This window comes from Manacus vitellinus, unplaced genomic scaffold, assembly GCF_001715985.3.
Source record: "Manacus vitellinus isolate BGI_N305 unplaced genomic scaffold, ASM171598v3 scaffold_10_pilon, whole genome shotgun sequence".
In the NCBI taxonomy this organism is placed as follows: Eukaryota; Metazoa; Chordata; class Aves; order Passeriformes; family Pipridae; genus Manacus; species Manacus vitellinus.
Window position 1 is genome coordinate 4,830,753 of NW_021938838.1, and position 23,229 is coordinate 4,853,981.

A 23,229-nucleotide genomic window follows, 5' to 3' on the forward strand; every position below is an offset into this window, starting at 1 on the left:
AAGTGCATACAGGCCTCGTATTAACAATGGACGTCATGTTTATTCTTTCCCTTTTAGAATTTCCCATGGAAACAAGCGGGCAGATTTTTGCATTATTGAGTAGTTTGCTGCTGCCGACTTTTCCCAGAAACACGAAGAGAAAACTAGTCTTGCACGGGAGCCTACATGTTCTTCCAGTTTTGGGAGCGCTGGATCCCCTTAGGATTTGATTTGTAGTAGGTTTTGGTGTGTGGTTATTCTGGTGCAAAGTTGTTTCAAAGCTGCATGATAAATAAATCTTTGTGGAATTGAAAAAAAGACGAAGTTCTCACTGAGGTTAAAACATACCTGATTTCCCAATGGAGAAGCTGAATGTTTCATTAGAGGGCTAAAGGCTAATGTGAAGAGAAAAGTATTTCCTTGACTTGGGGTTTTTGTTTGTTGAAATAAATTGCATTTTGGCTTATGAGTTTTTCAGAACGTGTTCAACAGCAAACAGCCAGAAGTTCAAACTGTAACTGTAAATCTGTAAGCTGACACTTGTAGATTCTCTGGCCAAAGTTTCCTAAGTCAGGATCAATTTTGTAGAGTGAAGGAGAAAAGTCCATTATCTTGCTTCGTTTGATAGATTTCTGACTTTGCCAAGAAATATAAATCTCCTTTCAAAAATGACTGCTATAAAAATAAGAGTTACTATTTTCTTAAATAAAGGCATTTTCAACTGAACTTGATGCATTGCTGCTCAAAGATGCTGTGGCTTTAGGCTATCTCGTACCAATAATTAGACTGAAGTATTCAGGTCCTCAGCTCCCCCTTCCCCATGACACACTGCCCCTAAGTTATGTTAACATAGTATTTTCTATGTCATGTTAGAAACAGGGCTGAAGGAGCTAAAAAGTAATCTGGCAAAAGCTGGATGTGTTCCCTGATCTGCCTGACGCCACAGCCAGACAAATATTTGTACGGGCAGAGACAAAGTGGGTGGATGGAGGTGGGAATGCTGCTTAAGACTAGTGTCGATGCCAGATGCTTCGTGGTGACCCACTGAGGATCTGTCTTGTTTTAGGTATTTTCAAATCTCTGAATCCACATTCCTGGTCTTGTGTGTTGTTCTAGTTTGAATTTCCCATGGGGCGACCCTGGGGGTGAGGATGCAGCTTCTGGGGGTGGGTGCAAACAAGACCAGCTGCAACATGAGAAGGTGCAACACTTGCACTGCTTATTTATCAACCACAATGATTCACTGTGATTGACATTTACATACCTGAATGTCAAAATAACCTGTGTTTTAAGAGGAACCAGTGACTCAGGCTGTGGTTTTACCCCAGGCCATTTCCTGATTAATGGCTGAACTGTGCTTGGTCTTGAGAAAACACAAGTGGGGAACACGGCTCTGTCCTCGTGTCTGTGTGTGTGGAGAGATTAGGGAAAGGACACCTTTGTGTGGGGCTGACCTTCACCTCATGAGTGCCATGGTCTCTGTGAGGAGCACCACAGCCTTGTGAGCTCTGGGAATCCTCAGATCTGATGACAGCTCTGTTTCAGTGCATCTTCAGAGCATTTCTGCTCAGCCCTGATGTGGGAGCATGGTCTTCAGTGTTTGTCAGCATCTAGAAGCACAATTTCAAGGAGCCCTTTATAGTGATAGATCACTTTGCTCTACACTTTTTTGGTTGCAAAACAGAGGTGAAGCTGCCTGTGATTGGTGTTTTCAGAACTGAAAATATTTCACTTCTTAGAACGTTGGTGTTTTTAATGAAGCAGGAAAAATGCATGTTGCTTACAGGGATTAAAGTGTATCTGGGCTACTCATTTTTTGAGTAAGATAGCAAATAACTGTAGTGAAGTTCTGTGTGTAGTATGACTGGATAGAATGCATGGAAATGGGATCATATAATGCTGTATAAACTACCTCATTGGCGTAGCTGTCATTTGGAGAGATTAACCATCTGTGTAATTCCATGTTATGGTTTAGGTGGTCTTCCCATCCTTTGCAAACTGCGGAACTCTGTGTTCCTCCATTTTTCATAAGGAAAAGGACTGTCCTGTGAGAAGAGGTGTAGCCATACTTTTGTATGGCTACAGAGCTGTGGTTGAACTGGATCAGTTGTCTTTAAATGCTGTTGAAGTGGATGGTTTAAGGTATAGAGGAGGCTTCTCTTGGGAACAGATTCTGTGAGAATTCTTCAAATCCTCTTTGAAGTTAATGGAGGGTATTAAGGGCAGTGAGCACCTTCTTAAAAGAGAAATTTAAATTGCTTTGATTCGTTTCATTTTATATTTGCATCAACTGGTCCTAGATTTCTCCTTTCTCCAGTCTTCCTGAGCATGTTTTTGATAACTTTGCCCCCCTGAGCATACTAGATTTTATGTTGGCTGTTTTGATATTTTTCCCTGAGTGTTGTAATGCTGATTACTGAAGGATCTTGGGCCTTTGGCTTCCTGTGAGAATGAGATAATTACCCTCCAGTAGGCAACGCTTGACGTACAGTATCAGCATTAAGCCACTGGGATTCCAGTCACTAGTGTAGAACAATGTTGTGGGTAAATGAATAAGCAGAAGTTTATCATACTTCCTGCATAACAAGGTTTTCGTTAAAGAGACAGTGAAAATTGTTTTCACCCAGGGCTGGTACGAAACGAACGCCGCCGCGAGAGCCGTTACTGAGAAAGATATTGAGGTTGAGTTCTGTGCCTGGCTGGGTTATTCCTGCTGAAAAGGCAACTGAATTCTTGCAGCAGCAAAGGTGGATGACAGGGCTGTCGCTGCGTTTTTGGCGGATGACGTTCATGGGCTTATGAACATGTATGAAGTGTATAACTTCAAAGGACGGTTCCCAGATGCACCACCTACTTAACTTATGGAAGAATGTTGTACCAATTAGAAGCAGAGACGTTCCAAATGCAATTTGCTTATTTCACACTCGCCCCCAGGAATCCTGTGTTGTGATTTTAGGAGCTGGCCCCGTTTGACCCTGAAATAGATGTGGTTTCTCCCTTGTCTTCTTTATTTCAAGGCTGTCAGTTAAAAATATCTTACATGTTGGGCGCAGTGGGAGTAAGTTTGAGAAGCTGAAGTTATATGTAAACCAGTAATAGTGAGAAAATAATTCATAAATGTAATGAGCTCTGTTCTCTTGCAAGACATGGTCAAGCCAATGGTTTATTCATGAGGTGGGGTTAATTTTTTTTGTTTGAAAATAGTTTCTCAACCAGAATACTGATCAATTTGCTTATGCTATAACAAAATAAATGATATCTTTGAGAATCCCTGTTAAATCCTCAACTACTTTAAAAATTCCTTGCATAAAGTACAGTGGATTTACACATACTCAATAGATACACTGCTATAGATCTGTGTATTAACTTATGTTTAGGACATAATTTTATGTGTGCTTGCATAGATACACTTATATTTCAGCTTATCTCAGAGATAATTGTACTTCTTAATGCCTAAGAATTACAGGGATACTAATAAGGAGTTTAAGTTTGTTTTCTTGCAACTGTCACTTCATGTTGTACGTGTAATTGCAAAACTCAGTTGCTTATTTATGTTTTACTTGTGGCTTCCACTTTAAACTGGGGATCAGCACACTGTGCAGGAAACCAGTACTTACATATAGGCCGAGATGAGTAGGTTGGTTGCTCTGCTTTGCTTGAGTCTAAAACCTGAGGGCTGAATCTTTGGAACCCCAAGAACCACTGTCAAATGTAGGAGTCTAGATCTTGGTTATGTGCTTGATCAGACGTGCAGCTGGGGAGAAGAACAAGAATGTGTGGAGTAAAACTACCTTGCTGTAGTACAGTACTGTGTGATTGAGATGCTGCTTCATACTTTGAGAGCACATTTATGGCCAGACTCCTCCATAGCTCAATTCAACTTGAAATTAGGTTCCATTGATTTTTGGGTCCAGGACAAATTTTGCTTTCCAATTAGATTTTGCAGATATTTTCAACACCAAGAGAAATTTTTATAGTGCTGTTCTTACTTTGAAATTGTGAAACTTCTGGTGACTAAGTAAACTTTTTTTTTTTCCCCCCTTTCTCCTTTCTTTTCTTGCAGCCAACTGGGTACATGGAAAACTCCATTTCCTACAGTGCTATTGAAGATGTTCAACTGCTCTCCTGGGAGAATGCCCCTAAGTACTGTTTACAGCTCACGATCCCGGGGGGTACTGTCTTACTGCAGGTACAGTAAACACAGAAGTACAACTTTCTTTCTCTCTTACTATAAATCTCCTTTAACTTCTGTTTCCTATGCGTGAAATCTTAATTAGATGGACTCAGAAAAGGCAGAGAACTCAGTACTGTCAAATTATCTAACCACCAGAAAATTTGCTCAGCATGATAGCTCTGAAGCTCTTCGTGTTGTTCAACAGTGAGAATGGAAATTTTGGGCCACAGTGATTAAATCTTCTGGCTGCTTTTATGCAGCAAAATAGTGCTCTGTGGAAAGGCACACTGATGGAGGCCTGGAACAACTATATTTTTACATATAGTCCTATTCCTGCATGGACAAAGTTATAAATTTCATCCTTCCATATAGGAAACCCAAAACTTGCAATGGAACTGACAGATATATCTATTATTAAAATGTATTTAATCTCCATGGAAAGATTTCAGTGTATTTGTATGGATATCTATATATGTTACTTCTCTAAGTGTTGTTTTCAAACAGAAGACACTCTGTTTACATTATTCCAGATTTCTCCATCCACTTATGAGGCTTTATAGGCCTTCTTAGGTCACTGCAAGTTTTAATGAGAGAAAAGCACTCCACTGAACTTTGGAAATACTTTAGAGTAAGTAGGAAAAGCGACTGAAAACCCAGCTACATGGCCCCCAAAGAACTTTGAAAGGTCATAACTTAAAAAGAGTGAATTGGCTTCAACTTAACTCTTACATGGTTCTCTCTCATGTTTCTCAATGTTGTTTCAAAGATAGTTTGTTATCTGTTGCCCTTTGGGATTTTACTTTTTCAGTTGATAATGCAGCCATGACTATTGTGTATCTGTATTTCATGCAGGTAGGACTGTAGAGAGACTGGGTGAGCAATTTCTGCGGAAAATTTGAAAAAAAGATCAATTTAAACTGTGGATAACTCATAAAAAATTAAAAAAGATTTTTTTTTTTCTTAAAAAAGTATGAACAACTTCAAGTGATTGATCACAATAAAGCCTGTGCATTCAGATTTGTGTACACACACACTTTAACTGTCCCACTTTTACACAAAATATAGTCCAACATATAAAAAGATGGGAATATATGGAGTGATACACTTAATGATTGATGACTGTGTCTACTGGATCATTTGTCCTAGAGGATCATGGCACACATTGCACTGATCCATGATGCACAGGCCAGCATTTCGTTATTTGGTGGTGCTGGATTGTTTGCTGAAGCCCCTGGAGGGCCACAAAGAGGTGACACCCCCTGTGTCCAGGGAGGGTTTTGTTGAAGCTCTTCTGGAATGGCTCTGCCTGCAGATCCAGAGAAAAATAACCCATGTGGTATCACTCCATAACCCAAGGCAGGGTGCCAAGCTGATCTGTTTTCCAAACCACAGACTTCTGTAGGGATGTGAACAGCAAAATGGACTCTGAGCTGGGAAGCCAGTGTGACTAACACCAGGCTGGGCTAATATTAGGTCCAGCTCAGCCCAGCTCTGCTTTGCCTGTATTTCAGACAGGCTGATGTGCCTGGCCCTACACAGAGCTGTTCAGCAGAATCCCAGAGAACACAGTCCTTGACTTTAGGCCTTCACAAGGTGCCTGTGCTTGGCATTTGGGATAGTTTTGGAATGTCGTAAAAATATCACAAGGTTTTGATGAGTTTTGACATGGCAAATATGCTTTCACTCTGAAATGACTGGAGATGTATGTGGAAACATTCATGGCCACATCCTTCGTGGAGTGTGTTTCTGGAGCTCCCTTTCCTGTGGTGTAATCCTGGGGGTTGTAGCCCTGTCAAAGGGGGCTGCAGCCATTTCCTCTTTCTAATCTGAAAACGGTGCAGTTAAGTAAGTTTGGGGTGACCTGAGAACATCAAACTTGGTGGACTCTCTTGGTGCATAGGTGGGATTTGTGTGTCTTTTCTCATGTCCTTGAAATGCAGGCATGTGTCCCATTGCACATGGAGCATATGGAAGTGCCTCTGCTCAGTGAATTTCTGTGGCTCAGAATGACTTACTGATTTTAGGTGTTACTGCAGGGAGTCTGAATTTCAGACAGGCTGCTGCAAGTCCCCCAATGTCCTCATTCTGTGGTTTGAAAAACCTCCACTGTACATCACATCAGGGAGGGCAGGGAGACAAGCCATGGCTTCCCATCAGCTAGATTAGGGTCCTCATTATTGATGAAATCTTCCTTGCCTTAATCTGTTACTTGAATTAATTAGACAGAAAATAATTTATGAAGTTGATTCTTTTTCCTGTGATAATTTTAATTCTGGTTTTTTTTTTCCTTAGTGGTGCTAGCATTTGTGTCTGTATCTGAATAGATGGAATAGTTACACCTGCCTTTCCAAATTCTGTTTCTAAGTCTTTATTCTGTAGTTTATGGCAGCTGCTTTTATGGGACTGCTTATTGGGAAACAAGATAAAGCTTGAACCCACAGCTCCCTGCTGAGTTGAAAGGAAATTGTTAGGGTGGACAGACTGTCATCTGCAGCAGCCTGCCATTTGATTTTGTAGAAAAACAAAACAAAAAAAACAACCAACAAGCCAAACACAGAAATAATTGGGTTTGTGAAAAAGTGACATCTTAGCATGGATACTTTGGTATTTTCTACAAAAAGACTGATGTCTTTCTGTAACCTCATAGGAACTGATAAAGAAGTGGAGCGAGCTGGACTTCTGTTTGTTGCTGACTGGCTGAGCAGACAGGATCAGGTTACATTAGAACTATGGGAATTTCAACATAATTGAAAATACAAACTTTAAAAATGTTTTCAGTATGACTTGGTCCTTGGTACTGTTTCGGTTCATCAAATGTGGTCAGATCAGAGGGAGTATAAAATTAGATTTCCCTTATACAGTTGTAATGCGTGTTCACCAACCCAAAACAGTTCTCAAAGTTATGTTTAGTCTGCTCAAGAAATCAAGATGCAAAAACTGGATCTATCGAGTAGTTGAGTTCAGTAGAAATTCTCTAGAATACGTGACAAAGAGCAGAGGTATCCGAAAGACCCATTCACTGAGGAGCTGGGAAATGGAGGTGCTGAGAGAGCCGCCCTTGCACAGTTTAGCTATTTCCGAGAGACTTCAATACTTCTGTGGGAAATTATGGCTTCCAATTTTTTATAAAATCATTCTGCCTTGCTAATCTGAGCAGCATCATGTTCTGATGTCATGTCCAGCTCTAATATCAGGAAGTGTATGATAGTGGAACAAGTCAAACTAGTCCAAAACATGTTCCCCAATATTGTTTATTCTGAAATGCACTTTTGGTAAAATTTGTATTTTTCCCCCCCCCAAAGATTTAATGTAAATCAGGTGTGTGTGTGTGTATAATGTTTAAATGAACTGTTTCGTGTACCCTCAAATTATTTCGTATTTCTGATTTATATAAATTTTATATTCTGATCTGTATTTTTGCCCATGCTGCATTGCAAATTCTTTAATAGCATGGGATATTATTGACATGATTTGACATAACATGAAGCATTTTAGTACTTCTGAATCACACGTTTTCCCAATTTCTCATTTTAAGAAAAGCTTAAGATTCAACTTCTGCTTCACTGCAGGCAGTGTGGGTTTATGACAGGCTGGTCCTACTTGACTAACCTGATCTCCTTCTGTGACAAGGTGACCTGCTTAGTGGATGAGGGAAAGGCTGTGGAGGTTTATATTGGCTATTAGGAAAAAATTTCTTCACTGAAAGTGTTGTCAAGGCACAGACTACCCAGGGAAGTGATCAAGGTATTTAAAAGACCTGTAGTTGTGGCACTTGGGAACATGGTTTAGAGTTGTGCTTGGCAGTGCTGGGCTAGTGGTTGGACTTGATCTTAGAGATCTTTTCTAACCTAAACAATTCTATGATTGTGTGAGAAATGCCTCACGAGAGTCCTAGTCCGTGTTCAAGTTCTTGTCCCCTCTCTGCTGTCACCAGGGTCTATTTGTGGCTCATTACTGCATGGTAATGAGTCAGAGAGGGAAGAGTGCCATCACCTTTCCTTACATCATCCTGATGCACTCCCATAGCAATACTGACCCATCCCAACCTATTTTAACACATGACACCTGACAAGCAGGGCCGGAGGTGATGCAGCTCCTCTTAGGAAATGGAATCCTGATAACAGGATGTGTCTACCTGGGTTTCACAGGAAGACTTGGTTCTCAGGCAGCAAACAGCTTAATCCAGGCTGGGTTCACATTGAAAAGTCATCTCTATATATGATAAGTTTCCCACTCAGTGTTTGTTGTATGAGTACAACTGTCTGAGCATAGGCACGTTTTACCACCCAGCATTTGGGGATTTTCATTGTCCCCTGTGGGAGTTCTGGACAGTCAGTTTTCTGAGGATCATGGACTGTCAGTTTTTTAGACACGCTGGGGGCTTGTGTTTTCTTTCCTCCTGCCAAACGATGTGGTCCCTGGGTCCTTTTTTGTGAGCAGCAATCAGCTCTCACAGATTTTCTTTCTTTCCTACAGCTGGGATAGCAGGTGTGAAAGAAGGTGTTGCTGAAGCTGGCTCATAGGCCACAAGCTCTTCAGGCCAGGAAATGGGAGCTAAATTTAGCTTTTGATGAAGTGTGAGCTCTTTAGTATCAGTAATAGCTGGGCCTCCTTGAGCTGGGCTAGACTTCTGCTCTTCTGCTTTCCCTTTGTAAAGCACAGGGTGTGATTATGGTATTGTGTGGATGATTATGAGGAGGATGCTGCCACTGATAGTGAAATAACTGGAATAACCTTTTGAAAGAGATTGGAAAAAAACCCTCTTACAGTATAATTTCATGAGCTGCTTAGCACCAAATGTAGGAAGAGTCCCGGGAAAAAGGCTTTGGTATTTGAGTCATGACAGGACTGTCTGCTTTCCCGTGGTGTCCTTTCAGCCTTAAAGCCACCACTTCCATGCCTATCGCTCGTGTTGTTTTATTCATTTCTTGGCAATCGAGTGTAGTCAGAAGGAAAAACAAACAGAACAGGAAGCCTTGACAAGCACAACAGTCACACGTTCAGCTCGGTGCTTGAACACGCTGTTTGTGCCAGGGAGTCCCCACGATAAGTGTTTCCACTGGGTTTTTAGCAACGTTTTATTTTAGTCTCCTTGGAGAACCTGGCTTTTGTTCGAAGTGCCAGGCCAGCCAAAACTGCTGGTGTGGAGAGGTCATGCAAGGACCAGCGTCCAGCAGAGACAGGGAATATTTTAAGGAGGAAAACAGCGTTTCTAACAATTACCAGCAACTCTGTCTGTACCTTGGATTAAGCCAGAAGAGTGGCAGTTTTCACTTGAAGGCTTGCCCGAGTCCTGGAGGTGCAACACTGGATTTGCATCAGCAGTGTAAGGTTTTGTACAGTCTGCATGAGGCAGTGTGTGCCTGCCATGGGGCTTGGCTTCCTGCAGCCCTGGGCCGCTCTGCTCCACTGATAATAAACTGGTGCACAGAATCCTGCAGCATTTTATGAGTCCCAGTAATGAATATCAGCTGGAAAAAAGCATAACAAAACCCCATCCTGCTGACCACAAAGCAAGCAAGGGAGAGAGAGGGAATCACAGAATAAACCCATGAAGAGTCAAAACCAGAATCTGGATCAATAAGGGCCACACCTTTTTGGATGGCAAAATCCCCTGGAAGGGTACATGGGAAGGACACTCCTGCAAGGAGAAACCTGGGAACGTTCTCCTGCATGGACAAGCCCGTTCTTGTTTTCTTCTGAACAGCACACATGCCAGTAACAAGGGGTGCTGTGGTGGTAACTTACTGTTAAAGGAATGGGAAAGGTCTTCCCCATCATTTCTGGTTTCTTGCAGAGTTTCAAGTGTTCTGTTTCTCAGCAGCACACAGGTTCCTAGGTTGTCTCCTCCTTGCCTGGGTGGCAATTACTGCAGGGGCTGTAATGCTGCCATGAAACAAGTGTTCAGTTTCCTATTTTTGTGAGCAAAAAGAAAATCTGCTTTTAAAACGTTCACTGCTTTTTAATAAAAACGTGTGTTCCTACCCACTGACTAAGAAATGAGGCAGTTTGGGTGCAGGGAAAATACTTCTCTTTTTGAGCAGAGGTGTAAATTTACTCATGTTGACCAAAGCTTTGCATATGCAGGCATTTAATGTCTTGCACAGTTTTCCTGTGAACATTTTAAAGCTGATGAGATTAATCCTGTGAGTAAAGTTTGTACTGCTGGTGATCTCAGGTGGCTTTTCCTCTCAGACTGAACATTTACACCCCAAAAATGAGAGTATAAAATCCTTCAGAACACAGTTCTAGCATCAGTTAATCTTAGAAAAAATACTGCCAACAGTAGGCTTTCTTAAAGTAGATATTCTTCCTCATTGGGATAGTAAATAAGCTACAAGTAGTTTGAATCTTCTTGCACCTTCTAAGAGTTTTACTCCCACATTTTCCTGTTTTCTTAAGTATTTTTCTACTATGTTGTGGTTGTGCAAAACCAACATGAGGCCTTGATTGTGCAAGAAGCTCAGTTGGAGCTCAGCTCTGTGTGCCACCCAGAACCCTGTTAAAGCCACTGCATTTGAGAACAAAATTCTTAGCGGAATTGGGGCCTTAACATATTGAACACACAGGGGGCCTAAACTATTATTTTGCATAGATAATTAAAAAAAAAATCCATTGTACTCCAGTTCTATCTCATTTCCTATTTGTGACAATAGCAGGCAAAACATTTCCAGGTTGAAGCTTTTTTAAGTTGGAAAGGTGTAAGATGAGTGGTGTAGGACTGGACCAACTGTGTGGGCAAGGCTGAGAGTAAGGAAAACTTTCCCTCTGTGGTCAGAATGCCTAAGGAAAGCCTGGTTTAAAGTCTTTTGTGTCTCATTTTCTCCTTTTTATTGCACCCTAGAACTGTATAAATATAGCAGGCGATGCCCACAGCTGGAGTAAAAAACCTAGGTGTCAGTTCTCAGGAAATACATGAATTCAGTGCAGAAGGGCTGGGCTCCATCAGTGCACAACAGATGAACCTGTAAATGTGTATGTGCAGCCCCATAAATGAATTGTAGTTCCCTCCACTGCTTTACACTTCGGTGCTCATTGCTCCAAACTTCAGAAGTGTTCTGCCCAGTAACCCAGGTGCTTGAGTAGGTCAGTGCATGCAGAGTTGGCCATCAGCTGGACAGCTGAGCCACCCCCAAGAGCCTGGGGGCTCTTCTGTCATCCTGGCATGCTGTGAGCTCACTGTTCTTTTGGTAAGAAAGAAATATTCCCTGTAGTCCTTTCTCAGTGTAAGCCTGAAAATGAGAAGGGAGGACCAGGGGACCCACGAGGGAGCTCCTTGTTGTCCTTTGCAGAAGATCCAGTGTTTCCTGCATATTGCTGCGGTTTTGCAGCTTGCTGGGAGGCGGAAGGGTGCACTGGGAGGATAGTCCCTGCTGCCTGGGAGAAGTGGGGGATGCTGGTGTCACACAGCTCCCTCCAGATAACAGTGGTTGGGTTAAAGCACTCAGTCCATCCGTGTTGAACACGGTGGTAGGAGTGCTGGTGAGATGGCTGTTGACTTTCCAAGTTCCTCTTACCACTGAGTCCTGACCATTAACAGAAGTGTGGGGATTCCCTTAAGGTTTGGTTTTTCATTTTCTGTTCCCTTTTTCTCCTGTGTCTTCGTTTTCCTTGGCCTTGAATGACAGCCTGAGCTCTGAGTGTTTCTAGTTTTAAGGTCCTAACTTGGATCCAGGTGCAAGTTTTCTTGATCACTTCTCTATACTAATACAACAGTTAATACAAATGCTGGCAGCACTTAGTCCCACACTTGGAACCCGGTCACTTTGCTAATTTTACTTTTAAAATGGTTTTCATGTATTGCTGCCATCAAGTTATACAAGTGTTTCCTTTGCCAGTTTTGCCTTTGTGTCTTACAGCCTTCTTCATTTCTGTTCTCCTCCAGTGTTTGCAGTGCACTTGTGTCTCCTGCTCTGCACGATGCTGTTGACCTCATTAACAGTTAAGGCTGTAGTTGGTTGCACAAGCCACCTACACATAATATTTTCTAATTATTTGCAGTGGTCTTACAATCTGTAGCTGCTGACGTCCCTGAAGCAGGAGAATAATTAACACTTCTCCACAGTCCCCATTTTGGGCTTCAGTATTTGCTCTTACTTTCAACTTCAGTGTCAAACCAGTCCAGGGACTGAATCAGGTTGACATTTTGCCTCTTTGAGTGAAGTGCTTCATCCCCCTGGAATATTTTGGGGTTTATAAATGTAAATAACAGTATCTTAGTTTGCATAGCTCCTATAAACTCAATCTGCCTAATTTTTTTAAGGAAGTAATGGATGTGTACCTTAAAATGTTATTGGTGCTATTGCTTGGTATACAGCAAGCCTACAAAAACTTTCAGTTTGACTTATTCTTTAAAGGGTTTTGATGCAGCAACTGAAAAGGAGGTTTTTTTTGTTCTCCTTCATGAACCAGTTTTCTCCTTTAAAAGAAAAAAAAAGGAAAAAGAAAAAAGGTTCAATTTGAAATTGAATCCTTTGAAGAAGTCTGGTGGGATTTTAAAACATTTTGTCTTAGATAAGAAATATCTAAGCATATTTACTTCATGCTTTTTTAATTATGTTAAAAATGTTCTTCCAGCTTTTGGTGGCAAATTATTTTTGACCTTTTGATTATATTAAAATATACTACAAAGTATATTGAATTGAAATTTAATTCTATAACATATATAAGTAAAAAGTCTATCTTGTGTTATAATGCACACATATACATAAAATACTGTGTAAATAACAGAAAGAAAAACATTAAATATTGACTGACTGAAATGTCCTGAAGATCTGCACTCTAAATGGTTTTATAGTTTTTCACTGCATGCAAAGAAAACAAAAAAAAAAAAAAGAAAAGGAAGTTATGTTTTATGTTTCCATTTGTAGCAGTTTCATGTTCTGATATATCAGCATTATTCTTGAAATGGAAAGTTTTCGATAAACTCTGTGGTCAGCCAAGATTATTTATGATGTATTTGTTCCTGCTTTATTGCCCTGACATCTACTGCAGGAGCAATTGATTCTCATTAATATATAAATAAATAATATGCAATACATATATAAAAGGACATTACTCCATTTAATTCAGAGTAATCAGTCCAAATTTATGACACCAAGCCATCAGTATCTGACCTTGAGATTAAACATGTTTTTGGTAACCATGCAGCGTTTTTATTTCCAGTATTCCTGCCATTATCAGTGAACTGAACCAGTGTCAGGAGATGAAATACATTCTGTGATGTGGATTTTGAATATTTATCTGTAAATGTGTTAGGGAGTGAAACTTGTTAAATGTTGCTTTAATTTGCAAGAAGTATGTGGTTCTTTAGCTGGTGAAGAACCTCACTTTTTCTTTCTTTTTTTTTTTTTTAAACATGGATTTATAGGCTATCCTGTAATTTTCACTATTTGTGTAAAACATTTTAAATGGTGAGTAAAAATTGCCCATTGGCAGCGCTGAGGTGGAATTGGAAAAGCCAAAGGGCATCTCTACCCACTCAAATATTTCAGACTCATGTCACCTTGTTAAGGCATGCACGTTTACGTCACTGTAGAGGCTTTTATATTTTTTGATATGGAGCCTTTTGACCTTTGGGAGTGTTGAACTATTCCTCCATTGGCTACGACCTGGCTTCACACTGGGAATTTCTGGCAGCTGTGCTTAATACGGACAAAAATGGGTGATGGCTGGGAGTGATTATTGCAACACTGCTGCCGTTGCTGCAAACAGCCTGTGCAAGTGTCTGCACGTCTGCGCGGGTCGTGCTTTTCGCCGTTTCAATATCGCTGAGAGAGCGAAGACATTGTTTGGATTGCTTTGGGGCCAGCTGAGGAACAGGACAAGAAGAGAAACCAGAGCATGGAAAAAAACCCACCCCTCCTAGTAAAATGTCAACCCATCTTCTTGCTCTGCTCCCGGGGATTAATGGCAGAGGCAAATGCCCTACAGACATTAAAGATCTGCCACAAACCTGATTGAAATCAGGGAGGACTTTTCGCAGTCTTTGGGTTGGACACCATTTCATGGGAGGTTAATATTTTGTAAGGTTTTGGTTCAGTGTTTTACATTTGCAGCAAGGTCTTCGTGTTGCTGCTTTCTGTGAAAATAAACTGGTTATAATGTAAAGTGGCTGAGTGACCTGAAGCACTGGTAGAAACTAATAATTCTGTCTGTAAATTTTCTTTATTGCAGGCTGCAAACAGTTACCTGAGGGATCAGTGGTTCCATTCTTTGCAGTGGAAGGTAAGTTCTGCACTTCATTGTCTTCTTCCTCTGCCTTTAAGTGTACTTTTTAGAATTCCCTATTCCTTCATTGTAAGAAGAACTTTATGCACCGAATGGGTAAAGTCCTTCTGTTACAGAAACCCTAAATAAGAACATGTATGCAGTCTCCACTTGTTCATGTCATGAAGTGGAAATTCTGTTACACAGCCCAGCTTTATCAACATATGACTGTCTTCAAAAAGTAGATAGCCAGTAAATTCACATTTAGACAGAATAGAGATAGGGTGGTTTTAGTTTTGTACTATGACGTGCAGTATGTTACAGAGCGAGTTCACCTATCATATCCTCTGGACTCTTGGGATATTTTGAGGTTTTTTGTTTGTTTGCTTTTTCTTTTTCTGAGAAATTAGGGAGAAAGAGTGTCCTTTAGAGTTGCTTACTGTATGTAGCATCAATCTGTTATGCATCAGTCTATGTTTATGCTTTAGGATGATTTGGAATTAAAAGCAGTTTCCATTTCAGAGACCTCAAGCCCTTTCTCATTTCCAGTGGGAACAATGGACTGATTGCCTTGAGTAGGGAAAGTGGATCACAGTGACAACATTGTCTCTCAAAAGCAGCACATTCCTTATCAAAAACCGTAGCTGCTGACCTTTGGATGGAATCTGTATCGATCTTTGATGCAGCTGGAAATAAGTTTTGGCCAGATGTTGAACATGGCTGTCCTCCCTTGTCTTGTGGTGGGAAACACAAGCAGTAGCTTTTCAGCTCAGGACTTGTCTCCAGCAGGGTTTCAGTGAAGTCAGCCAAGTTGGCTGTGTAGCTTATCAGGATTTCAGCCTGCTGACAGCAACCACATGTGAAAATATACGGAAGCCCCTCCCACCAAACTGGTTTTGTTGTAGGTGTGTTTGATAGTTGCAAAATAGTTGCGTGGCAAAACTACAGTGTTGGTGTGCTTTGTGTAGCCATCAGTGTCTGGCAGAGTCGTATTCTGAGCGGATCCAGGTTCTTATCAGCAAAAGCCAAGTGTTGAGATCTCCTTTTCCAGACCACTGGCATATTCTCCAGCCCGTTACCCTGATTGCCTAAATGAGCGTGGGACAGTAGTGCTGATAGCAGAAGGCTGGGCTGTGGTGCAGCACTTTTATTCTGGCCTCTTGACAGTATCATTAACACAATGCCCCACCAGCCTTGCTTTCCCTGCGACTCCTGAGGATAACAAAGCACTTAAAGCGTGCAGAGACGGGATCTCTGTGTGGCCTGTTATTTTCCCTCCTGCTTTGGCAGGCGAGGATGATCAGAGAAAGCACAGGCAGAAATTTTGATGGCATTTCTTTTTCTTCCTCACCTCCAGCTGGGATGGCTGTGGTGCCAACGTGCTGGTGGCTTATGCCCACTTTGTTGCTGCAGTGAGGGGAAAATTGGGGTCAGAGGTGCAACTCTAAAAAACCCCGAGTAAGGTGAGGTAAAGATGCAACCTGGCCACTACCATTCACTCTATCCATTAAATTATTAAAAAAACAAAAAAGAAAGGAAGAAAGAAAGGAGAAAAAAAGCCTAGACAGAATGACCTGGCTTGCTCACATGCCTTTTGGTCATGGAGAGGGAGCTTTGCTCTGTGGGAGTTGTTTTTAAAGGAGTATTTCTTAAACTTTCCAGTGCTTCTGACCAAGCCTCTCATTTTGGGAAACTCTGAGTAATTTAACGTGGTGCAAAGTAGAATTTATTTTTGCTTCCTTGCTTCCCTCCACGCCCCCATTAAGTTTGTTTCTGAAAAACAAGTGAAATATTATCTTGATTTGAAAGACCTTCCCTTTACCAAGAATAGCAAGTAGCTTTTTCCCATAAGAACAGTGAAAGGGTTTAGTCACTGGCCAGGTACTTGACACTAAGAAATTCCTCTTTGCTAAAATGGAGGTAGTTTAGGTGGGTTTTGTTGCTTAATAATTCAGAGGAAGAGCACCTTTCTGCTCTTTGGCAGGTTTAAGTGAGATCACAACGGGACAAAGACAGAGGACAAGCTGTCTAGGAGAGTGAAGTGCAGTTATGTGTCTACCTTAGTGAAGTTTATCACTTTCCTGGTATCACAGCTTTAAGAGCCAGGTGCCAAAGTTCATCTCACTCCATAATTTGTATGGTTTGATGATTAAGCAGGTAGTGAGGGAACCCACAAAAAACAGGAAGCCTATTCTTCTGGAATGGGTCATTTACACAAAGCACCAGCTGGCAGAGAGATCACTGCAGCTGTATTGTAATTGGGTGGTTGTGCTGATGAATGATATATTTGTCCAGTGGTCTTACAAATAATAGGTCAAAACATTTCTGCGGGCATGTGGAACACAGATGCAAACTGGTGCTGAGAGCTGGTCAGGGGAAAACATTCAACAGAGATGAGTTTGCTGTTGTTTGTACTTGTGTGGTGGGAGCATTCAGGGGGTCCAGCTGAACCCAGGGCCCCACTGCATTAGCCATTAGATGTAGGGGGAGCAGGAGACCTTGGCTTCCCCTGCCCTGCCCAGACAAGGCTGGAGGAGCCCATTTTACAGATGGCAAACTGATGGTCTGAGAACTCCAAGCAGTGGGGATTGCCCCTCCTTTAATTACAATTGTGGGAGCAGATTGATGCTCTGTCAGTGTCCTTCTGGCTCCTTTTCCTGTGCTTCAAACCTTGGGAGTCAGATGCTGCGTTTACTCTGAGCTACTTGGAAAATGGCTGAGTCCAGTGGATAGCTATAGCTAAATATTTGGGGAAATGCTTTAGGTTCAGGCACATACTTACTGGTTATCTCTTGGTCTTGCATGAAGGTGCAGGGTCTGTGAGGGGGCTTTTATGTGGTGCAGTTTTAAGGTTTATCACGCTGTGGGAATTCAGTTTGCCAGCCGGCACCCTGGAAATCATTTTTGTTCTAGAGACAAACATTGAAATAAAAATCAAGAATAATTTCTTTCTGCAGCCCAGAGAATAATAGAAGAGATGCTAAAGATAAACAGAAATAAAAGAAAACCAAACACGTAATTATCCATGTTTTAGATCCAGCTCCAAGAGGTTTTATGTGTCATCCAGCTAACTAGCTGTCAAATGCTTACACAGCTATTTAGATGCATCTTTCTCCTTGAATCCTGTGCTCACTGGAGAGTCAGCAGGGATGTAGGGACAAGAGTGAGTGTTCCTTATGTAGTCATGCTCTCCTTGGGTTTTCCATTTCAAACCCTCCCACTAAAATTACTCATAATTCCTCATTTAATCTGGATATCAGTTTGTATCAGAACTCCTAAAGGATTATTGGCCACCTCAACCTATTTTTAGAAATCCTGATTTCCTTTGGGTTATAGCTAAGCCAGACTTTGTCCAGAGAGTAAACAGAACATGCTAACAGCTCTCCAGCTCCTCAAACATAAACAAGTCAATAATCCATTGTGCAAGAAACGTTCCTTTCAACCAAGGAGGTTGGATTGAAACCATGATACATAATCTTTGGTATTTGGAAGCTGATAAGTCATAACATTGTATCAATAAAGATAACAACACTTTCTGTGAATATACAAAAGAGAATAACACATGCAGTTCATTGCCCTCTCTGGATCTGGGCTGGATCTGGATGCAGTGGTGACCAACCACTGCTGTAGGGGATGGATACAGCTAAGCTTGGCTTTGAGGGATACTGGGACTAGTAATTTTGGGACACACACAAATAAGCAAGTATGTACCCCTGGCATTTCCCCAACCAGCATCCATCTGCTTTGTTGCCTGTTTATGTGTTGCTGTCTTTGGGCTTAAGACTTTCAGTGTATTTGTTGTGCTGAGCACAGAGAGGTACCATCCTCTGTAGAAAATGTGGAGCCCTTCTACACCTCATGCTTAAAGTATTAGTCATTAAAAGACACACTTGACTAATTTAGTACCGTGTAGCACTTGAATTAGAAAGATGTCAGAGAGGTCTTTTCACGGAGACCTTTAGGTCTTCTCTTGTGGTGCAAAGTACAGGTCTGGATTTACATTTGTTGGGGGAAATACACCTGAGGTCACACAGGGCGTGTTGCATTTTTTATCGTGCTTGATAGTAAGCTCTGAACACTGCCCTCATTGTGGGATGAGTGGCTCGTGTTTTCTAGTTAGCTGAGTGATGCAGCAGTGAAACATGCCAGTTGACAGCCTTTGGGGGAATGTCCTGAATTGACACAATACAGAAAGAACAGACCTGGGTCCACAGGAAAGCATGAAGCGTGACTCAAACTGAACTTTGTGTGATGTGGATCTTCTAGAAAGGCTTGCCTATACCTTGTGTTTCCCACTGATGCTTTTAACCAGTGCTCCTGTGTCCCCTAATGACTACTACTGCTTGGTTAGGGGGTTTGCATGTCTTAGCAGGGACAGTGCAAATGTGTTACTTGTGGAATTGTTTAGGTTGGAAGGGACCTTTGAACATCACCTGGTCCCCTCCCCACCCACACCACGCTTCTCCTCACACAATGCAGGGTTTGCTTTGAGGCTGTGTGAGGTTGCTGAGAGCCTGTACAGCCAAGCTGTGAAGCCCCAAACCAGGCACAGAGTTTGCACGTGGACTCACAAGTGCTGAGCTGAGGGGAACAGCCCTGTCCCTCATCCTGCTGACCATGCTCGTGCAGCCCAGCATGCAAACACACCCCTGACTTGCAGTCAACAGTCACATTACCTTTGTTTCAGAGTTCATTTTCTACCCCAACTCCATGTTTTGAATCCCATGAATTAGGAAACTAGAACAATGTTGTCATCTGGGATTTGCAAGCATTTTGCATTGAATACTAAAACAAGCAGTGTTGGCCTTCATTCAAAAACTTTAATTTTGGATTAATATTTCCCTGGTTCTCATAGGGATTGTTCTATCTGTGTCTTCAGGAAACAGATACTTCCATGCACAAGCAGCCCTATTAATTGCAAAGGGATTGGCTGTCAAATAAAGTCATACTTGACCTGAATGACAATACTGTGTCCAGGTTATGAGTTCCTTGTCCATTAGTATTGAATATTTTTTATACAATAGCCATGGGTGAATATCAGTTTTTGTATCTAAAAGTGAAAGTTAAGGGTGAGTTACTTTTCTGTGCTTTAAAACTGCAAAAAATGAAGTTGAGAGCAACCATTCTTGAAAGTGTGGTAAAGCCTTCCTAGTGCAAAGCACCTTTACGGCTTTGTCACTGTGGTAATGATTAAAAATAGTGCTGATACAGGAGTGGGGCTTATATAGAATTTAAATTATGACATTAAAGAAATTTACAGCCTTAAATCTTGGTAAATCATGCCTTAAAACTGTGAGATCAGGGAAAAATCATGTTGGTTATAGTTAAAAGGACCAATGTATTTAGTCACCTAATTTATGGTCTGAGAGAGGCTGGTTTGATACCCTGTGGCAGTTCAATAGCCCTGTGCTCTACTGCACAGTGAAAATATTGTTGGAAGAGCTCAGCAGTTCTTTGGAGTGGTAGTTCCTGGACTTCAGACCCTCTCTTTGGTGGTTACACAGCACACACAACTGTGTGTCTAATTCTTGTGGCTGTTTCTTTGCTTCCTTTATCTGAAAAACTGAGGTATTTTCACAGAACACAAAAGTTTTCATTTTTCTGCTACTGTGAGGTGAAACAATAATTATCATACAATTAGGCCAACAATGGCTTTCTTTTATTTGTATTTTTTCTTTTTCCTTTTGTGTCTGTGTACAGGTCATAATATATTGATAAGAACCAAATCTGTGGAATTAAGTTTTGCCATTCAAAGCCTCAGGGCTTTGGAAGCATTGTGGGCTTTGATGACACACTAGTTTTGGAGGAGCTTGTTTCTCGCTTGGACAGATAAAAGGCAGCCCACAGGTTTTTGGCTGGTGTTTGTGCTCTTCCCATGAAATGCACGGGTACCAATTGTGGGAGACCATGAACAGGTTTTTGAGATAACCAGAGCCTCTCCCCTGCAGGACTCTGAGCATCGTGATGGCATTTTAGGCCAGACTTTGTAGGGAACAGATGCCACGTCCAAGTTGTGTGTTGATGGATTGGTGTTGCTGAGAAGAGAGACTGGTACCAGTTTGAGCTTTCTGGTGAACAGAGTGAGACTAAAGATATATCTGGATATTTTTCCGGTTTCTGATGACCCCTCTCATGGTGAAGTTGATGCTTGCTGGCATGGTTTGTTCTTCTTTTGTATTTGAAAGATAGTGTGAAACGCAGCTGTGTCTGCCTGCATGGGGCTCTCCAGTGGCATCCCCTTGCTCTTCACCTGGTGACTGATAATTCTGCTCTGTAATCTGAACAACCTCACTGCTAATTCAGGAGCAGCATCATGGAAATCTTACATGGAATACTTATAGCCTTTTATTCCCATAATGGTTACTTTTTATAGGTAAGTCTGGAGGGTGTCTTTTTTTTTTTTTTTTAACTTTCTTTTTGGCTTAAGACATCTTCATGAAGTCCATTGCCTCTCTCATTTTCCTGCACAAGTCTCAGGCCATCTGTTATCAGAAGTCACTTGAAAAGTCTTGGCCTTGTTTTCTGTTTCTGGGATCTCAGTTTGCTCGAGGTAGCTGTGCTGTCACACCAGAAGGGCATTGATCTCACTTCGGGAAGTGGAAACGAACAGATGAGGAACAGACAAGATGTTGACAGAAAGTTTTTTTCTTTTATTCATTTCATGAAACACACTGGTGGTGTGTTTTAAGAACCAGAACAGGTGAAGTGGTACTGCCTTTGCATTGGGGAAAATACCTACACTCTTTCTGGGGGCACATTGGAGCAGGTTCCTCCCATAAGGTACATCTGCAGCAGTGGCAGCTCTTCGTCATCTGTGCTCTCTCTGCGTTGGCTTCACATGAATCACTTCAAATCTGGGAGCTGCATATCCATGGCAGCACAGCACTTTGTCCAACCCAAAAAGGCTCTCGGCACCACGCTGAGATGCCAGCCTGGCTCTGAGCTGCTGCCCTGAGCTGCTCTGCCCTCACCCAGCCATATGCACACGGGGTTTGTACACCCGTAGCTGCCTCCTGCATTGCCAAAACAGCCTTTTCTGAGGAGACAGAATTCAAGCCAATTAGTGGCCAAGTGGTGAAATTTGAGTAGAAACTAGATAGTTATTTTCTGTCTTGCTTTAGCTAAGTCAGGACCAGCTCTAAATTTTCCCCTCTAGACTTGGATGCTATCCTATTCAAACTAATATTAGGTCTGAAGATAGAGGGGTGTCAAAAACAGCTGAATAAACAGGTCAGATTGTTATTGTGTGCTTTGGTCTCGGCTCTGAAGAGGAGCAGATACAACTGCTGGAGTATGTTGTTCCTCAGGAATGCTGAACTGCTGGCCAAGAGGGATCCTTGGGTTTTGTGCTGGAGAATTGCTCCTCCGCATTATTCCAGGGCTGACCTTATGACTAATTCTTTGCAATTTGGGACTTTGAGGTCGTGGTGACCATGAATTTCACCAAATCACAACTTCTCATCTGTAGCTGTCATAACATAGAGCTGCACCAAAATTATTCTTTTTTTTCAGGTTTCTAGCTGCAGAAAAATCTTTTTAGGAGATCTCTTATGAAGGCAGGACAAGACTAGTAGTCTTTCCCAGGAGTGTAATTATCTTCCTGGCATGATGCATTGGGTGTGAAAAGCTAACTCTGGGAGCTGACACATGCTAAGTGAGTGCCTTGTTAAGCTGCTGCCATGGGGCCCAATTCTGCATTCTGGATGTTACTAGAATTCTTGATGTCAGAAGACTTACACGAACCTGAAGGAGCAAAAGGGATCTAGGTGGTGTTTTAAATGTTTCTTTCATTTCTTGCTCAGTTTTATCCTTACATTTATTTTTTCCAATATAATCAGTGTGTTGAATATCCATAATGTATTAGAGGATTATAAAACTACTGCTGATGTCCACAAAAGAACCTGAAACAGTGTACTGCAAGTGTCACAGCCTGTAGCATCTCCTCCTCTAAGTTTCATGTTCGTCTTGTCTATCACACCTCTTATTCTTTTTTTCCCAGAACACTGATTGTTTCAAAATTAGGAGAAAAAATATCAGAGAGCAATGCTAGTAAAAGTATGTTCTTTGTTCCCCTCTCTTCATTCAGAAACCATAGCTTGGTCTCTGGTTCTCTTTACTGGAATATATAAGATGGAAGCAGTAGATTAGGCTGTGTGACCAGAGGCAAGATCCATCAAAGACACCAGGGTTGTTGTGAGTGACTCTGACTGGGAGGTGGGCAGTGGTTTTGGGAGCACCCTGGTGATCTCTGGCCTCTCTGAGGAGTCTTGGGATCAGAAAGCTGAATGCTGTGAGACTTAATACAGTCTTGCATGTCATGCAGCAGTTGTCCAAAAGGGAAAGAAAACAAGGAAATTGCAGAGATTCAGTGGTGTTTTGGTAGGCCGAAGAGTTGGAGGAGATTTGGGGGTTTTGTGCTGATGTGGCACAATAAGATGAGATATAAAAATATGGAACAAAGTAATGGGAATGTTTCAGATGCAAATGCTGCTCTGAAATTGGGTATCTCCCTGTGAGAAACTGTAAAATTCAGTGCTCCAAAGCCCAGTGATCTGAAGACAGAAATACCCTGCTTTTCTGAAGTCCCTTTTAAGATGCTTGCAAGCATCACATCAACATCCAGTCCCTGCTCTCCCTAAGGCTCTGCAGCAGCTTTCTGACACAAACATGTTCCTCGAGCCGTGCACATCTCTCTTGCTGACGACATTGATGATGCAGGTGCACAAGAGAGAAGCCAATTCCAAAGCCATTTATGGTGCTGAAGCGCTAGAAAATCAGCAAAATAATACATTTGCCAAGGAGGAGAAAGTGAAACAGGTGTGTAAACGTCCATTTGGAAGGTTTTGCTGACAGGTGAGAGGGGAGGA

The 23,229-nt window shown here is 41.8% G+C and overlaps 1 protein-coding gene across 1 annotated transcript in view; it reads left to right on the forward strand.

Annotated features, from left to right (window-relative positions):
• Nucleotides 1-3,019: 3,019 nt before the first annotated feature.
• CMIP (c-Maf inducing protein) overlaps nt 3,020-23,229 on the forward strand; it is a 61,954-nt gene continuing 41,744 nt past the window's right edge. The window contains exons 1-3 of the mRNA XM_029965514.1: nt 3,020-3,037; nt 4,043-4,168; nt 14,330-14,380. Coding sequence (XP_029821374.1) covers nt 3,020-3,037; nt 4,043-4,168; nt 14,330-14,380 — 195 coding nt within the window. The remainder of the gene's footprint in view (nt 3,038-4,042; nt 4,169-14,329; nt 14,381-23,229) is intronic.